Source organism: Eptesicus fuscus, chromosome 17, assembly GCF_027574615.1.
Source record: "Eptesicus fuscus isolate TK198812 chromosome 17, DD_ASM_mEF_20220401, whole genome shotgun sequence".
Lineage (NCBI taxonomy): Eukaryota > Metazoa > Chordata > Mammalia > Chiroptera > Vespertilionidae > Eptesicus > Eptesicus fuscus.
This window is the reverse complement of record NC_072489.1, coordinates 39,520,113-39,538,396: the sequence shown is the minus strand read 5'-3', so window position 1 is coordinate 39,538,396 and position 18,284 is coordinate 39,520,113. Positions and strand designations below refer to the sequence as shown.

The following is an 18,284-nucleotide window of genomic DNA, read 5'->3' as shown; positions in this document are numbered from 1 at the left end:
GTCCCACCACTGCTATGAGCAGGGCCTGCCAGGAGCCACAGAGGGAATCGGGGTGGAGGGTGCTTTCCCACGGTTTCCGTCCTGAAGAGCTCACCTGCAGGACCACAGATCACAATGATGATCAAACTTGTGTTGGTCTTGGATTTGTCTGTCCGGAATGAAACCCTGGGCAGAAGTTTAGTAAAGAACAGTCACCTTCATCGATGTTTCTAACTCTCTATCCCTCTCCCTTCCTCTCTGTAAAAAAATCAATAAAATACTTTAAAAAAAAAAAAAACAGTCACCTAGAAGCAGGCAGAAGCTGGCATGAGGAGGTGCCAGCTGCAACCTCACCTGCATAGCCACCCTCGTATCTCCAGTCTCCATCCCCAAGCAGTAGCCTGGGGTGCTGTTGGCGGAGGGGAGGACTCTGTGTGCACACTGAAAACACTGATTCTGGTCCTCATTTTACAGACGAGGAAACTAATCTCCAACCGGCCTCACAGCCGACAGAGAGGCCTGAGTCACAGAGTAATTAGCAACAGAACTGGAACAGGAGCTCAGTTATGCCGGCTCCCTGGCTACTGGTGCTCCTGTTTATCCCCAATTAACCCCTTTACCATCTGCCAGTGGACCCTATGTGAGGTGGGGGGGCGGGCACAACTGAATCCTGCTTCCTCCCTCTCCGCCTTTCCAGGAGAGCCTTCCTACACACTCGTACCACCTTCATTGCTCTAATTTAAATTTGAGAAGAAAATGATAAGCAGGCAGTTCTACTTTATCTTTTCATGATGCAACAAAGCCAATCCTTCTTTTTTAATCCCCCAGGAAAAAGCCAGCTACACCACTGAAGACGGTAAGTTACTGTCGCAGTTAAACACACTTCCTGTTTCCCAGTATTTATTCTTATCCACTCATTTAAAGTTGACAATGCTCCCAGCAAAGGGGACACAGAAATCTTAGCCCCGAATGTGTTGTCTGGGCAGGCCTAGAAAAACCCGGAATCCTCAGTGAGCCTGGGAAGATGCTGCCTGGGAGTTCATCCTCATTTGACCCCGGCGGCTTGACTGAGGAGCCCTGGCAGATCAGCTGCCAGGGTTGGCCTCCCCTGTCATCTGTCTTCCCCTCGGGGTTCCCCTGTGTCTATTCCCACCCCTCTGGCTGGCACCTGACAATTGCGTAGCAGGCACACGTAGGCCTGACTAAACTCAAATTCTAGCCAGAACAAAGGGAACCTGGAGCAGTCCACTACTCAAGGAAGCCCACCTTGACCTGGTATCTACTCGGTAGCCTGACATTTATAATCAGTCACCAAACCCTGAGACAGTGGGTCCTGAGACAGAAGCCATATGCTGGATTCCCACTGCATGAGCGCTACTGCCCGGCAGCTGCTGGGGGTCCCGCTAGCCATCAACCCCACTGACAGAGCAGGGAAGGCCCAACACCAAGACCACATTGCTCCTCCCATGAGCCACCTCCAGTGAGTTGTCACTTCATGCAAAGGTTAGACTGAAGACTGTGCATGTCTAATTGTTGCTCTTATGACTAAAAGAATGGCTTTGCATCAGAGAAATGCTCTCCTCAAATACTTATTTCAATAATATTATTGCTTTGACTTTTATTTCCACATTCAACTGTATTGAATATCTTTGCTTTTTTTTTTTTTTAATAGGCTCCACTTGCCTCTCAACAGAATGCCTCAAGTGTGTGTGAAGGTAAATCTACCTTATTTTAAAGGAGGAGTGTGGCCCTAAAACTCTTTTTAATTAAGGATTTCTATATAAATGTCTTTCTAAATTCTGACATTATTTATAAGGTAATTGTAAACATGCAACTCAATTTTCTAAACTAAGTAGCCCTCCCATTGCAATGAGTAGTGAGTGGCAGTGGTCAGGACCTGAGCTTGCCTGGGAAGCTTCTGTGGGGTGGCTTACAGCCTACACACCTCAAACCTGGCTGCTTGCTGACAGGTATGCTTGCCAGAAACAGGGCCGTAGCCTTCCATTGGTGTGAAGCCTAATTCAGGGCCACTCGTGTACCTTAGAGTCTAAGACTTAGACTAATTGTTTGGTTAAGGAACGAAACTTTTAAAAACCTGTTGATGTATATCAGTCCTTCTGCTAAGTTTTCAAGATAATGTTTTCAGAGTTCAAATGCCTGTCTTAATACATCTTCAAATGCTTTCCTTTTTTTGTTCCATCATAACCCTAGAACCTTACATTTACTTTTTATTAGAACATTACCACTAAAAAAAAATTGTATTTGAAAAATCCTAGGGGGGAAAAACAGAAAGAAGCAAGAATCATCCATAATCTCAACATTTAAAATACTATATAAGAGTTAAATTTCTGCACCCATCTGATTCCACATTTGAAGATACCTAATGTTAAAAGCTTAGGGGGTGCTCTTCCCACCATCTCCTGAGTTAATATGGGCAGATCTACAAACCAGGGTTCTGGTTTCTCTGATGATGGACAGTGGACATTTTCTGAATGTCCGTTACAACTCCCCTGTCTGTTTAATTGTCCTAATCAATAATTTCTGCAATAGGCTTTTACATTGGCTCACACATCTTTTCTCCCCCAAGAGCTATTTCCGAGTATCACTCTCTTTCTGATGTTTTGCTTTCGTCTGCCTTTCCGTTGATGCTGTTGCCTTGCGGTCCTTCCATTTCTTGCTGTCCTCAGCAAGGGCTCATGGCATGTTCTATGCAGCTCAGATATCCTCATCCCCAAAGCATTCCCAGTGCAGGAGCTTGGCATGCCATCTCCTTAGTGACTTATTTCAAGACCATGGCAATGGCCATCCAAACCCAAAATGGGGAGCAGCCTCCAGGACAGCAGGGCCAAGCAGGTGTGACCAAAGGCTGTGGGGACCTAATGTGTTCATTGTTTCTCCTTCTGAAACTACCAAGTTGTTAGGTTGTGAACAAAACGTCTCCGTGGCAGCTCAGAGTAACTTGCCACAAACCTGAAGCACGACCTTCAGAGGCCCAAGCATTCTGAATTTCAGTGCACCGCACAAAACCCAGAACTGCTTAGCATCTTACTACTTTTATTCCTTGTGGGTTCCTATAACAGGAGAGCAATACTTCTCAACCTTTCTTCCATGCAGGAGACGCACCATGGACATACCCAGATTTTAACACGCCCTAGATCAAACTTGAGGGAGGATAAAGCATTAAATAATTTATAATCACACCTATTAATGGCTCAGCTGCAAGTTCACCATGGGCTTCAACATAAATTTCTTACATTTCTGGTTGTGCCCATTCCCCTGTGTACTAGTTATAACTCCTCCTCTTCCTCTCCCCCTCAGGAAAGCAAGGTGAAATGTAAGAGAGGTGAACATTGCTATAGAGATAACCTTGAATTTGCTGAATTAATTTTTCAAAAAGAGTAGATCATTTTTAAAATGTCATATTTTACCACTTATCGTTAAGAAATTCCTTACAGTTGCATCTTATGACTAATGAAGACACACCCAGGGTGTGGTAACACCTGTGTGTGGGCCACATAGAAAGCAGGAGGTAGGTAGCTAAAACTTGCTCGTCTCTGTCACCTGCCTGAACTCACACCTTTAAAGGTCCAAATCCCATGGGGTCCGCCCCCATGTTCCTTGCTAAGAGATAAAAACAGAGGCAGTAGGGTATGCCTGTAACACTGGGGAGCGGGAGAGTCCTGGTCTAATAGCACAAACACATCACCAGACTGACAGGTGCACAAAGAGATAGCACCCTGGTGAAAATATGTTCATAGGAAGACATCTGACCAAACCCAGTGCTCCTCGGTTGATATTGCTCGGTTTGGGCATGGGGACGGACATTTCCCTCTAATTCTAATATGAGCATTTTCTTGATACAGAAAAACCTATACCTGCCGAACGCCACCGAGGGTCTAGTCACAGACAAGAAGCTATGCAGTCACCAGTGCTTCCTCCTGCCCAGAAGTAAGAATCCTTTCCTGTAAAAATGAGTTTCCTCTTGTTGCTGCGGGCATTAATGCCTACATTGTTACACCACACAGTGGCACACGCTGTGGTGCTTGGTAAAGATCTGACATGTCATTGCTTTGCAATTAAGTTTTAAAGGGTGTTCAGCTTTTAAGTAGGTAACAACGTTAAAAGAACTGCTTAGAATCTCAGAGACCTAATATGCAGGTTAACTACTGGAATTAACTAAAATATAAGGCCTTAGTCAATTAACTAAAATATAGCACCTTAGTCAAGGCGCCTCCTTTATCAAAAGTAAAGGGAACAATTGTTCTTATCGTGAAGGTTTTTTGCCTCTCCTACCTTTAGATCTGTTTCACTGGCAATTCCTGTTGATTCCTTGGTGATGGGAGTGTTCATAGAGAATTCACTGTAAACAGAAAGTCAAATTTATTCATCTTGTGCTTTGCCCTTTAATAAATTTTTAAATTCTTCCTTTCAGACAAGTCCACCAAAAACCCATACCTCTGCCAAGTAAGTACTATGGAGTCATGAAGAGTAATATCAGGTAGTGGCTCAGGCTGGATCTTCCTGTCTGAGTCACCTGGGTTCTAACACAACATTGCCACCTCCAACTGGAGGATCTTAGTATCCTGGTATCCCCTTTAGCCTGTTTCATCTGTAAAATGGGGCCAAGAATATTTTTCATAGAGTTGTTTTAAAAAGTAGATAAATTTGAGATAATTTTTACTTTTTCAGTTTTAGAAGAAAAAGAAGAGTTTGAAAACTTCTTTTGAAGTTTTCAAAAGAAGATTAAGTAAAACAATTTATAGAAAGTACCTGGTATAGTGCTTGGTACATGGAAGGTCCTCAATAAATAATAGCTATTTAAATTAAATCTAAAATACATTTTAATGATCATAAAATCGATCTACAAAAGTTACCCTGAAAAGATTTGGAAAATACCTGGATAATTTTCCCAAGGCAAACATTACATCACCCTAAAAATACATGAATCAGGTAAGTTAGGCCTATAAAACATTACTATCCAAACCTTGATTTGCTTTCTATTTAATGTAGGAAACAAACAAACAAACAAATCCTACCTTACATGGGTAATTTGGAAAATATTCCAAAATAATCAAGATTCAATAAATTTAAATACAGAAAATAATTGTTATATACCAAAAACTTTTGTTCATTTATACTGAATAGAAATCAGATCTTTAGGTTATAATTCAATTTTGTATTCACCTTACATGAAACGTATACTAAATATAATTTTTTTTAAATCCTGAACACAAAGTGAAAATGGTTGGGCTATAGAAATTCTATGTTTCACTGTGTAAAGCTTTATAATACCTTTTATTGTTTCCTACCCAAAGTCATTTTTTCACTTGGTAAATACTAGTATTTATTGGCCATCTGCCATATGCCAAGCGCTGTTCTAGACACAGGGAATAACAGCAGCGAATAAAGCGGAGTCCCTGCCGTTATGAAGCTTCTATTCTACTGGAGGCAGCAGACAGGGAAAAAATAAACAACCAGACAAATCATATAACATCAAGTAAATGCTAACGTGCTATAAAGAAAAACATCGCAGGGGAGCAGAGGGTGGGCGAAGAGAGTAATGGCGGCCGTGAGAACCTCTGTTTTTGAAGGGCAGTCAGGGAAGGCCTCCTCTGCAAAATGGGTCTGAGCGCGCCTCCCACAAAGGGCTGATGTGAGGACAAAATGAGCTAAGATGTGGAAGACAGACAGGACCGGCACATATTTATAGTTCTGAAAATGTCAGCCTGGAAGTCCAAATGCCCAAACTGCAGAAACCACCAAACATCGTGTGTGTGTGTGTGTGTGTGTGTGTGTGTGTGTGTGTGTGTGTGTGTGTGTGTGTCTTGGGAGAGCCCACCGTCCTTGGCTCCTCCCCACACCCCTAGAGCCGGCCCTTCCTTCAGACCCAGCCTTGCTGGGCCTGCCAAGCCCTTCCTGCTCCCTCCCGTTACTCTGAACCTCCTGCTGTCTCCTGTGAACGTTTGGACACTTTTATCTGAAGCACTCAGTGTAGCTAAACCTGCTTCTCCTGCAGACTTTGCCTTTTAATTAAGGACAACTCTGGTTTCTCTGGTCACCCTGACCTCCTCACCTGCTTTCTTCAAACACGTTCCAGCTATTTCTTCAAATTACATCTGGAATCCAACTCTCACTGCTTCCACGGATGCCATTTGTTCCAGGCCACCCTCATCTCCCGCCGGGGCTTGCAGAACACTGACCTGGCTTCCTCTCTCTGCTCTCTCTTGCCCTCTTCTATTTCCAGCCCCGCAGCCAGTGTGATCTTGTTAAAAAGACAAGCAGATCACATTACTGCTCTGTTCAAAAACCTCCAAAAGCTTCCCATACCATGCTTGTGAAAGCTCAAGTCATGTCAAGGGGTCCACCAGGTCCTACAAACCTGGTTCCTTTATCACCTCCTGCCTGACTTTACCCCTTATCGCTCTCTCCTTTCCTCACTGCACTCTGGGTACAGGGCTCCCTCTCTCTTCCTCACACATGCCAGGCCTTGCGTTTGCTGCGCCTTCTGTCTAAAACATTCTTTCCTGGGATGGCACATGCCTCCTCCCTCTCCATTTGCAGATCTTACCCAAGTGTCACCTCAGTGAGGCCTTCCTTCCCTGACCAGCGTATTTAAACGAACTATTTGTCAGAGGCTATCTCCAACCTCCTTCCCTGCTTATTTTTCTCCATAGCATGTATGACTAAGCTCCAGGAGGGCAGGGCATTTTGCTGTTTTGTTGACTTGTATACTAGTAATCCCAGTGCCTTGATCATGCCCATAATCATGAATGAATGAATGAACAAACGAACATCAGCTGAGAATTTTCTCTATTTCATGTGTCTTCACTCCTAGACTGAATTTATGCCTAAGGCAGCAATTCTCAAACATTTTGGCCTTGGCACCATTTAACGCTCTTAAAATCAGACCCCAAAAACTTTGGTTTATATTTTCTATTGATACTGAATGTATTCATTAAAAGACATTTAAAACACACTTAGTAATCCAGTATACTCATTGCATGTTAACATAAATAACATATTTTTATGAAGAATAACTGTATCTTCCAAACAAAAACAATTCATGGAAAGAGTGGCATTGTTTTACATTTTTTAAGATCTCTCTAATGTCTGGAATAATAGAGACAACTGGACTCTCCTATCTGCCTCTACGTTCAATCTGTTGCACTATGTTTTTCTGTGAAGTACATGAAGAAAACTGGGCTTCACAGAGCTTTGTATTTGAAAAAGACATGGAAAACCCCCTGAAAGGACCTTGGGGATTCCCTGCAGCCTCAGACTATGCTTTGAGAACCATTGCTCTTAAGGATTTGGGGTGCGTGTGTGTCTTTTCAGTGTGCGTGTACCCTGCAGCAACTACCATGGTGTTGAAGAATGGGCATAGTAACTGCTCAAGAAATAACAGAGATCTGTTGGTTTTCCAAATCCCTTTTAGGATTTCCAGAAGGGGGTAGCCCAACTGTGGATGGCCCATTACCCAGCTTTTCACCTAATTCCAGTGTGTCAGAACAGGTATGAAATAAACTCTTACTGTTACTGGTAAACTGCAGAAAGGGCATGTCTTCTTAGAAGAGAGGGTTTGGAGTGAAGCTTGAGTATTTTAAATTGTCATTTACTGCTGGGTACAGAATACTTTTTTTCCTCCCAGTTATTAAGACCTTGCTCCATTTGTTCCATTTTATATTCTAGATACCCTAAATAACAATTAGTCGTTCTTCAAAACTAGAAGTGTGTTGCTTTCTATTGTTCTTCCTAGTTTCTATTGAAACTATGTAATTTTCTCAGAAAGATCTGTGGAGGTATATGATATATATATTTTTTTATTGGTGTGGGCCTCTTTGGGTTCATCTTGTTTGGAACTCTGTAATTCCTGGACTTGTATACCTATTTCTTTCACCAGGGAAGGGAATTTTTCAGTCATTACTTTTTCAAATAGGTTTTCAATTTCTTTTTTTTTAAAATATATTTTATTGATTTTTTACAGAGAGGAAGAGAGAGGGATAGAGAGTTAGAAACATCGATGAGAGAGAAACATCGATCGGCTGCCTCCTATACACCACCTACGGGGGATGTGCCCACAACCAAGGTATATGCCCTTGACTGGAATCGAACCTGGGACCCTTGAGTCCGCAGGCTGAGGCTCTATCCACTGAGCCAAACCGGTTTCGGCGAGGTATATGATATTAAAACACTGAAGCAGCACAGTCTATAAAGAGGGAATCTCTATGTCCTTGGGCAAGTCTCTCTAAGCTTTCTCAAATGTAAAATAGGGATGACAGCATTTATCCTCCTTGCCTTCAAAGTAGTTACAAGAATCAAATAAAATAACATTTGTGAAAACACTTTGAAATTGTTAAGCACTCCACAAAGCAAAAATAGTGAGATCACAATGGAAAGGGAGATTATAACTTATTTAGGAGAAAGGAATGAATGGTTCAGGCATCTAGCAGGATTTAGTTCTTATGTTCAATTTCTAAGGTTAGCAGCTAAGGCCAAATGGGGGGGGGGGGAAGTCAATTATATAACTCTGTGATTGACCAAAGGAAGCATAAACTCATGACAAATACTGGTTCACATGTAGTTAGGCAAAATGTGACTCTGTCATGCATGCACAGAAGGTATGGTGTCTTTGAAGGACCATCTCTTGCTTAACAATTCCCTCTATTTCGCAGGAAGCTGACATTCACTGTAAGCCATGGTACGCTGGTGCCTGTGATCGAAAGTCTGCTGAAGAGGCATTATACAGATCAAACAAGGTTTGGCCGCTTAAAATCTCCTATCTTGCCCTCAGCCTGTCATAGGCACAGTTGTCCTCCTAATAATATGCTAATTAAATAACTGCAATAATTATGGATGCAGGGATCTTTTTCCTTTACTTACTCAGAAGGACCTGCCATTCCCTCCTCTCTTTCAAGCATCTCCCTCTTTGTTCCTCCATCTCATCTCTACTTGTCCTTTCATTGCCACGAGGATCCATAGGCTCCTCTGCTCTCCCAACAGTGAGAGAGAAGAAGGCTCCAGGGGAGATCTCCAAAAGGCTTGGTGCTACATGAGATCCATCCAGGAGTGCAAAGTAACAGGCTACTTTGGACCAGGGCATGGGATAAAAGGCTGAGATCAAGATGGCACAAAGTACTGGGAAAGAGATTTTGGGAGCATCCAAGCCCAATCATGTAGGAACACTAGGGACCGTTGGAGCAATCCAAGATTAAAGTGCCAATTTCTCTTTCTTTCTCTTTTCCCCTGCTGTTTTTTTCACTTGCACCCTTTGTCAGGATATGTAATATTTACATACTGTTTTTGCCACCTTTGTTTTAGTCCCAACTCTACAATTAAATGTATTAAATGCTTTCCATCATTCCCTTTGCTGGCTTTCCAAGTTATCTCTTTTTGTTTGATGAAGCTCACCTTGTACTGTAGTCTCAGGAAGGACAGTGTTCACATTATTCCCTTAATTCTTGCACATTCAAAACTGTTTTTCATAGCCTGATCCCTGGAGGAAATCTTGGCTGGATATAAAATCCTTGGCTTAAGTATTGCTCCACTGGATTGTCTTGTTCTACCTGATGCTAATGTTATTTTCTTGTCCATATATGTAATTTAATATTTTAGTATAAAACTCTGTAGATATTTTGTTTTTAAAGTTTAATAGTTTTACCAGAATATGTGTCTGAGTTGCTTTCCAGGTCAATTTTTTTCAGGCAGAGGAAAGCCCTTTCAATAAACAGATTTAAGTTTTCTCTTATTTCCAATATGTTTTCTTAAATTATAGTCTCAAAGAATAGTTCTGGTTCATTGTTTTGTTTTTCTTCTTCAAGGAATCAAATAACTGTATTTTGGACCTTTTTTGTCTCTTTCATTCCAACCACTCTGACCCTGTTGTTGTACTTCCTTTTTCTTAATCTCCCCTCACTCCCACCCCTCTGTCTTGGTGGTTTCCATACCTTCACTCGGAAGCTGTTGTCCCTTGGGCATCTTGTAATTGTTTCTTCATTTCTGAGACAGGTTTGTCTTTCTTTTTCTTTTTTTTTAGTCTTTTTTATTTTTTTTTATTGATTTCAGAGAGAGGAAGGGAGAGGGAGAGATAGAAATATCAATTATGAGAGAGAATTATTGATTGGCTGCCTCCAGCATACCTCCTACTGGTGATTGAGCCCACAACCCGGGCACAATGCCCTAACCCAGAATCAAACTGTGACCTTTTGGTTCATGTGTCGATGCTCAACCACTGAGCCACACCAGCCATCTCTCTTTATTTTCTTTGCAGAATTTGTTCAACTGTTGTTGCATTTTCTTCCTGTTTTTTGTCCTTTTGTTCGTAATTTTTGAATTTATGATTCTAGAATATTTTATAAAATATTTCAATTTGGAATGTTGTGTTACAGTTTTTATCTGCTTCAATCTAAGTTTTGGGGGAGAGCATTTTCATCAGCTGAAATATTTTTACCCCCAATTTCTACTTTCTTCTTACAAGTACTTTTGAGTAAAATTGGTTTGATAACATTTTTTTTATTCACAGGCAACTTGTGGACATGGTTCCTAGTTCAAGAGTGCCCTCTAGGTTTGATCTTAATGTGTCCCTTCACACATTTCTAAATTCTAAAACATAATATCTTTATTTAGGGCATCAAAAAGTGCATTGGTTTCAGGATTTTTATAAGTATATGTAAATATATAAAAGTATAAAATATAAGTTTATATTTTGTATAAGTATGTAGTTTACTGAAGTGTTTTCTTGGAAAATAATAAAACAAACTTATCAACAATAGAAAAACTTATAATTAAATACTTATATTTTGAACATAATATAGCTGTTTTTCATAATCTTATTTCTAACTTGTGGAACTATAAGTAATACTAACCATAATTATGCTTTTCATTTAATAAACAGGATGGATCATTTCTCATTCGGAAAAGCTCTGGTCATGATTCCAAACAGCCATATACACTAGTTGTATTTTTTAATAAGCGGGTATACAATATCCCTGTGCGATTTATTGAAGCAACAAAACAGTATGCTTTGGGCAGAAAAAAAAATGGTGAAGAGGTCAGTAATTTCTCTTTTAATACAACTCTGTAACTATGTATTGAACTCAATGGCATCATACTATATTAGATGCTAGAGATGAGGAGAAAGGATACAAAAGTACTTGACCCAAGGCTTGCACACATGTTGTAAGTAGATAAAGTACTATTTGGGGCAGTATATCCTATTAGAGAACAGAAAGGAGGAAAGACTGATATGATGTAAAGACTACATCTTGGTCCTTTTACCCTGTTATTTAGTGGGGTCAGGCTGATTCAGTATTTTAGTCCAGGAAACTAAAAATCAAGGTTGAAATGTCAACTAGAATTAATGTTATAGAAATCAAGATCAGTGTCCAAAGCTCCTAAGTCAAGAATTAGGATCTCAATTCAAATACAGTACCAAGGTGGATGACCAGAGAAGGATCAGAAGAGATGCAAAAACCTGAGTTGAAGCCTTAGACTATACCCTTGGGCCAGAATGAGCTTTTGGGCCTGCTGTAAGAAAAAGGCATTACAGTAGGTCTTTCTTGAATACCAACCAAACATGAACTTCAACTCCTCTTTAATCTGTACCAAACTCAATGCTTACTATAGCTCTGTTTAGCCAGTTTGTTCCTATAAGGGGTCAGAAAGGGAGTGGTACTTGTTCTGATCTTGAATGATGCACTGATTTGAATAAATAGAATGAAAATTGGAATGGATGAGAAGTGGAAAGAACAATCCAAGCAGAGAAAATGGAATGTTAAAAGTTCAAAAATGTTATTTTCAGTATTCCTTCAGAAATAACTACACCCATTCCAAACCCAGCACTTGTTAGATAGTAATTGTTAGAAAGTATCATAATTTCTGAAGTGTCTCTTCTCCATTAGATGAGGCCAGGGGCTACACTATGTTTTGTTCGTCTCTATATTTCTAGAACCATAGCACAAGGTAAGCTTCAGTGGATGCTTGATAAGTGCTTATTAAATGAATGAACTGATTTGGGGATGGAGTGATTACAGGCAGGAGAATAGCATTTGTAAAATGAACTGATAGGGTCATATGTCAATTAGTGTATTCTTTATTTTGCTTTTTCTTAAATATGGTAAAAACAACAACACATAACACATATAATAAAATGTTTAAGTGTGCAGTCTAGTAGTGTTAATTATATTTACAATGTTGTGAAACAGATCTCCACGATTTTTTATCTTGCATATCAGAAACTCTATACTCATTGAAAACTCCCCTTTCCCACTCTTCTCAGTCCCTGGCAACCACCATTTACTTTTTATTTCTATAAATTTGACTACTTGGATACCTCATATGAGATCATACAATGTTTGTTCTTTTGTGACTACCTTATTTCATGTGGCATAATATCCTTAAGGTTCACCCATGTTGTAGCATGTGACAGGATTTCCTTTCTTTTTGAGGCTACATCGTATTCCACTGTATTATATATCACATTCTGCTTACTCATTCATCTGTTGATGAACATTTGAGCCACTTGTACCTCTTGGCTATTGTAAACGGTGCTGCTATGAACATGGGTGTGCAGATATCTCTTCAAACTCTGCTTTCCATTCTTCTGGACATATATCCAGAAGTTGGATTGCTGGGTCATATGGCAGTTCTATTTTTAATTTGGGGGGGAATCGCCATGTTATTTTCCACAGTGATTGCATCATTTCATTATCCTACTAACAGTACACAAGGGATCCAAATTTTCCACATCCCTGCCAACCCCTGTTATTTGGTGTGTGTTTTTAAATAGTAGCTATCCTAAATGAGTGATATTTCATTGTGGTTTTAATTTGCATTTCTCTGAATGTTAGTGAATCTTAGCATCTTTTCATGTTTGTTTGCTATTTGTATGTCAACTTTGAAGAAATGTCTATTCAAGTGCTTTTCCAATTTTTAAATCAAGTTATTTGGTCCTTATTGTTGAGTTGTAGGAGTTCTTCATTTTTCTGGATATTAACCCCTTTCCAGATACATGATTTGCAATTATTTTCCTCCATTCCAGAGGTTACTTTTCACTCTGTTAATTGTGACCTATGATGAACAGAAGTTTTTAAGTTTAAGTTTGTTTTTGTTGCCTGTGTTTTTGGTATCATGTCCAAGAAATCATTGCCAAATACAATCTCAAGAAGATTTTCTCCCATGTTTTCTTATAGGAGTTTTTAAAGTTTGGGATTTTATTTTGCTTTTAATAAAGTCTCAGATAGTTAGAAAATGCAAAATTCTTGAATCTGAAAACACAAACTAATCAAGATTAAAGTAGGGTTTAAAATACAGATTGCATTATCATTAACCTCAGTTAAATTTTAACAGAACTGTCTGCTTTTCCCTACTCACAAAAAAACCTTCATTCTCACCGCAACTTTATCTGACAAATCTTTTAAACTAAATGCTCCTAATAGTAGTAATCAGTGATAGGAGATGGTGCTGACCCTAGTAAAACAGAGCGACTTTGGACAGGTGGTTTCATTCTAAAGCCTCTCCAGGGGTTCAGTACTTCTATGAGGCTTAAGGGTGGGTGAGGGAGCTGTCTTCTTTAGAGGTCCTGAAATTCTCTCATAAAAACTGAGCTCTAAGAGGGGCTCTGGACTTCATTGTTCTGCTAGGAAACTCTGGTAAACAGGAATTTCTCTTGCCCTAAAGACTCTTCATCCCTCCTGAGAATGGATAGATCAAAGCTTTATCTCTCTCCCCACATATCCAGCCTATGGATTCCAAAATAAGTAGTATCTATATAATAAAAGCCTAAGCAACTGTTACAGCTGAACGACCAGAACGACTGGTCACTATGATGCGCACTGACCACCAGGGGGCAGACACTCAATGAAGTAGCTGCCCCCTGGTGGTCAGTGAGGTCCCACAGGGGGAGCACCGCTCAGCTAGAAGCCAGGCTCACAGCTGGCGAGCACAGTGGCGTTGGTGGGAGCCTCTCCTGCCTTCGCAGTAGCACTAAGCAGCAGCAAGCTGAGCAGTAAGGAGCCTGCTGCTAAGAAGCAGCGAGCCAAATGGTAAAGAGTTGAGCAGGCGGGCGGTAAGGAGCGAGGGATCCTGGATTGCGAGAGGGATGTCCAACTGCCAGCTTAGGTGGACATGCCCCAAGGGGTCCCGGACTGCGAGAGAGTGCAGGCTGGGCTGAGGGACCCCTTCCCTACCCCAATGCACAAATTTTGTACACTGGGCCTCTAGTATTATTATAATGGCATCTGGAAGTATTAACTGAGTCCATTAAAACTCTTACTTAAATGATCTATAATAAAAAGATTATTTCTCCATATACCAAACATCTGAATGGAAAATGAAAACTTTAGTTACATGATGTCTATCATGAGGATACTTTGAAAAGTCTGTTTGTCTATATTTGTGTTTAGATATATATAGGTAGAAAAAGTAACCAATTGATTATCTGTTTAACTTTTTTATGCAACTGTTGTTTTTTGTTTTATGTGTTTTTTAATATATATTTTTATTGATTTCAGAGAGGGAGAGAGAGAGGAGAGAGATAGAAACATCAATGATGAGAATCATTGATTGGCTGCCTCTTGCACACCCCCTACTGGGAATTGAGCCCACAACCCGGGCATGTACCCTTGACCGGAATTGAACCCGGGACCTTTCAGTCCCCAGGCTGACGCTCTATCCACTGAGCCAAACCAGCTAGGGCTATGCAACTGTTTTAATATTGTATAGATACAGTATTGAGTAGTTTTATAGCTCTGACATCTGTTTGCTGCATTTTATTAATCATGAGATTTTTAGTTATCCTACATGTATGAATATCTTGAATATACTGAATTAGTATAGACAGGAAAAAAAAAGAGCACTGAGGGAAAATGCAAGTAAGTTATGTTCAATTCTTCATACAATTTAAATTTTAAAAAATATGCGAAGATCGTTCCCTACTTTAAACATTTCAACTCAACTCCCTTTTTCAACCATTAAATCTCTAAGCAATACTCAAAAATATTCAGGAACTAGAAAAGAATGAGATGTTTGTTTGTGTAAGCATAACAACTCTCTCTTATGTTTCACGGGTTCAGAACACACTTTTTCCTTGGAATCCATTTCAAAAGGTTTTGCTATTTCATTTCCAGCTCTTGAGTTCATAAATTTAACTTCCAACTGCAACCGTTTAACTACATGCTATGCCAAACAAATAGAATGAATGTCTTTATAAATGTCATTGGCAATTGCAATAGAGATGAAATGATTGAAGAGAAAGTAAAAAATAAAGACTGAAGATACTCAAAGGTCCCTATCGCTCCCCTCTCCACCCTGACCTAATATTCAGATGACCAATTATCTAAAAGACAACTGATATTTCATTTGAAAAAGTTGGCCGGTATTGTGAATACTTTACTTTATTCAATATATAGATTTTTGAAAGCTATCTAAAGAATTAATAAGGCTTTTAAAAATGTTTATTTCAGACTATCATCTGAAAAATTAAAAGACAATAAAATCAATTGGTAATAATTGCTAAATTCATGGCACTGCTGCAAAAACAATCACCACCTTTTAAAAAGTGACTCCAAATTCATTTATTTGATGATCGTGAGCTTGTAGCACTTTTGTACTATCAATGCATTGGATTCATGGTCTGAGTTAAATTTAATTTACTTTTCACTTAAAACACTGCTCATTTTTTCAGAAAAATACAACTTTAAGATCTAGAGAATAGGGATTAATATATAGAAAAAATAAGTATGTATGGTAAGAACATAGCATGAATTAGGCAGTAATTTAGCTCTAGACTTACTGGGCACTGAAGCAAAAATGGAAATATGATGGTTTATAAAGCTTTCCTTATTCATTCAAAAAAGAAAACAAAAAGAAAAACATGAATCTTGGAAATAAGTCTTTCCAGACACTAAATCCTAAGGTTAATTTATTACATCAGTCCTTGTATCTAAGACTGTGCAACCTAACAGTGAATAATGTAGAGAAATTTATTGTGAGTTTTACACAAATACAGACAATATTAAAGCATTACATCATAACTCAATAAACTAACTTATCTAAATACTTAGATTAATTGAAGCTGTTGGCTGTGTTTTTAGTATTATTAAATATAAGAAAAGGCCAAGGTCTGCCACCTTGAAGGTTACAGTCTTTGTTAAATTAGACTTTTTTTTGACTAACTTGAGGAAATGGAAGGAGATGGGGGAGTGAAGCTCAAAGTTAACCTAAATGCCAATTTATAATTCATCTATGTTTCCTTGCTCTAGTATTTTGGAAGTGTTGCTGAAATTATCAAGAATCATCAACATAGTCCCCTGGTTCTTATCGACAGTCAAAATAACACAAAGGATTCCACAAGACTGAAATATGCCATTAAAGTTTCATAATTTTTTTAAAAGGAGGTCAACATCATTGCTTCGGATATTTGCTCTACTTCTCCTTTTAAGAAAAAGTCCCCAAGCTTCATATTTTGGATGATGAATCATCCAATAATAAAATAGAAGATGGAGGTAGCTATTGGAGTGGTCATCCATTTCCTTAGAAGAAGCTCACATGGACTTGTTCTATTGCCTGACCTGATGAACTGTTAATATCTAATGAGATTGAGTTATTGTGCTATTAATATTCTCCCAATAAATGTTTTTATTTAAAAGAAACATGTGTAAAGTATTTTCAATCATGTAAGAAAATAACACTCTATTCTCAAAGTAAGAAAAATGTAATCTTGGATAAAACAAAGCAGCTGGAAATTTAGGCCAGTACACTGCTCACTGGTGCACTAATGTAACCAGGACATCTACTGACAATGCTCGACAATTATGTCTTGGTAATAATTTTTATTTGTAGAAAATAAAATACAATGTTTAGTTATAAGTACAGATAAGGGGGGGTGTGATGGTTCTCTTTTGTGAGTACTCCCAACTGTGGGAGATATATAAATGACCTTTCTAGAAGTTTGTCCTTAATTATGTTGTTAACTTTGCTTATTAAAATAATTATACCCTCTTTGATATGCATGTCTATTATATGGACCCTAAACTTGATATTCGGTTCAAAATAAGATGAGGACAAAACAAAACTAGGGAACATCCCACAGAACAAGGGCAGGAAAGCAGACGGATGAACACTAAGGAATAAAAGACATACCATTGTGAGCAGCCCTATCCAAGATCATAGCTCGTCCCAGAAATGAAATATACTTTGACTTTAGATAGCATTGAAATTATCACCTAAGATAAATCTAATAATGAGGGATGTACTTGATCACTGGATAATATAGCAATCTCTGAAAGGATTCTGAAAGCCTAGAAGGTAATGATTTTGGAGTAACTCAGACTCACCTGTAAAGGTAAGTGTATTTTTAAATGTCATATACTGTCATGATGACTATTTATGAGTTGAACTGTGTTCCCCCAAAAGGATATGTTGAAGTCCTAACCCCCAGTGCCTCAGAATGTGACCTATGGGATCTTTACTGATGTAGGTTATTAGGATGGGCCCTAATCCAATATGATTGGTTTCCTTATAAAAAGGGGGAATTTGGACACAGTCACATAAGACGGAGTGAAGAGATACCTAGGGAAGACACCATGTGAAGAAAGAGGATTCAAGTGATGCACTTACAAGCTTAGGCGTGCTGAAGATCGCCAGTAAACACCAGAAGCTAAGAAGAGGCAAGAAAGAGTTTCCCTACAGGATTCGTAAGGAACGTGGCCCTGCTGACATCCTAATTTCAGATTTCTAGTCTCCAAAACTGGAAGACAATAAGTTTGTTTTTTAGTCACCCCACTTGTAGTGCTTCATTATCACACCAGGAAACTAATATAATCCATACACATTTTTGACAATGAAATCAGATACAAATGGGTTTTAGAAATTTTGTTTGGAAAGCTCTTTCTTCCTTCTAGAAAAACAATACAATCACTTAGAATGTACTAAAAGAGATAATTCACCACTTAGGGGAAAACTCGGTTTATCTTTGTAAAACAAAGCATTCATTTGTAGTGTCTAGTATGACCTTTCTAGTTCATCAGTGTACCTCAATGTTACATGGGATTATTTTCTACTTAAGTAAATCCTCACTGGTTCCTTTTGTTACTACAGTGATCCTGGCTCCATAACAACCTCTTCTGCCCCATCACCACTCTACTCTTCCGAGTGGCCTATTCCACCCAGCTAAGTGGAAGAGTGTAGCCATGAGATTATATTAATCCAATTGGTTGCTATTCCGCCCTCTTGGTGGATTTCTTGGAGCAGAAGCTATGAGAATTTCTTGGAGATTAAGCCAATCTCTGCCAAAGGATCCCCTCTTCTAC

General features: G+C 39.2%; 1 protein-coding gene across 1 annotated transcript in view; it reads left to right on the top strand.

Annotated features, from left to right (window-relative positions):
- Positions 1–16,653, top strand: part of BLNK (B cell linker) — a 69,669-nt gene extending 53,016 nt beyond the window's left edge. Inside the window, exons 10-17 of the mRNA XM_028149122.2 lie at positions 808–835; positions 1,652–1,694; positions 3,843–3,927; positions 4,412–4,443; positions 7,415–7,491; positions 8,652–8,735; positions 10,871–11,026; positions 16,236–16,653. Of these exons, the coding sequence (XP_028004923.1) occupies positions 808–835; positions 1,652–1,694; positions 3,843–3,927; positions 4,412–4,443; positions 7,415–7,491; positions 8,652–8,735; positions 10,871–11,026; positions 16,236–16,355 (625 nt within the window). The 3' untranslated portion in view covers positions 16,356–16,653. The remainder of the gene's footprint in view (positions 1–807; positions 836–1,651; positions 1,695–3,842; positions 3,928–4,411; positions 4,444–7,414; positions 7,492–8,651; positions 8,736–10,870; positions 11,027–16,235) is intronic.
- The last annotated feature ends 1,631 nt before the right edge of the window (positions 16,654–18,284 follow it).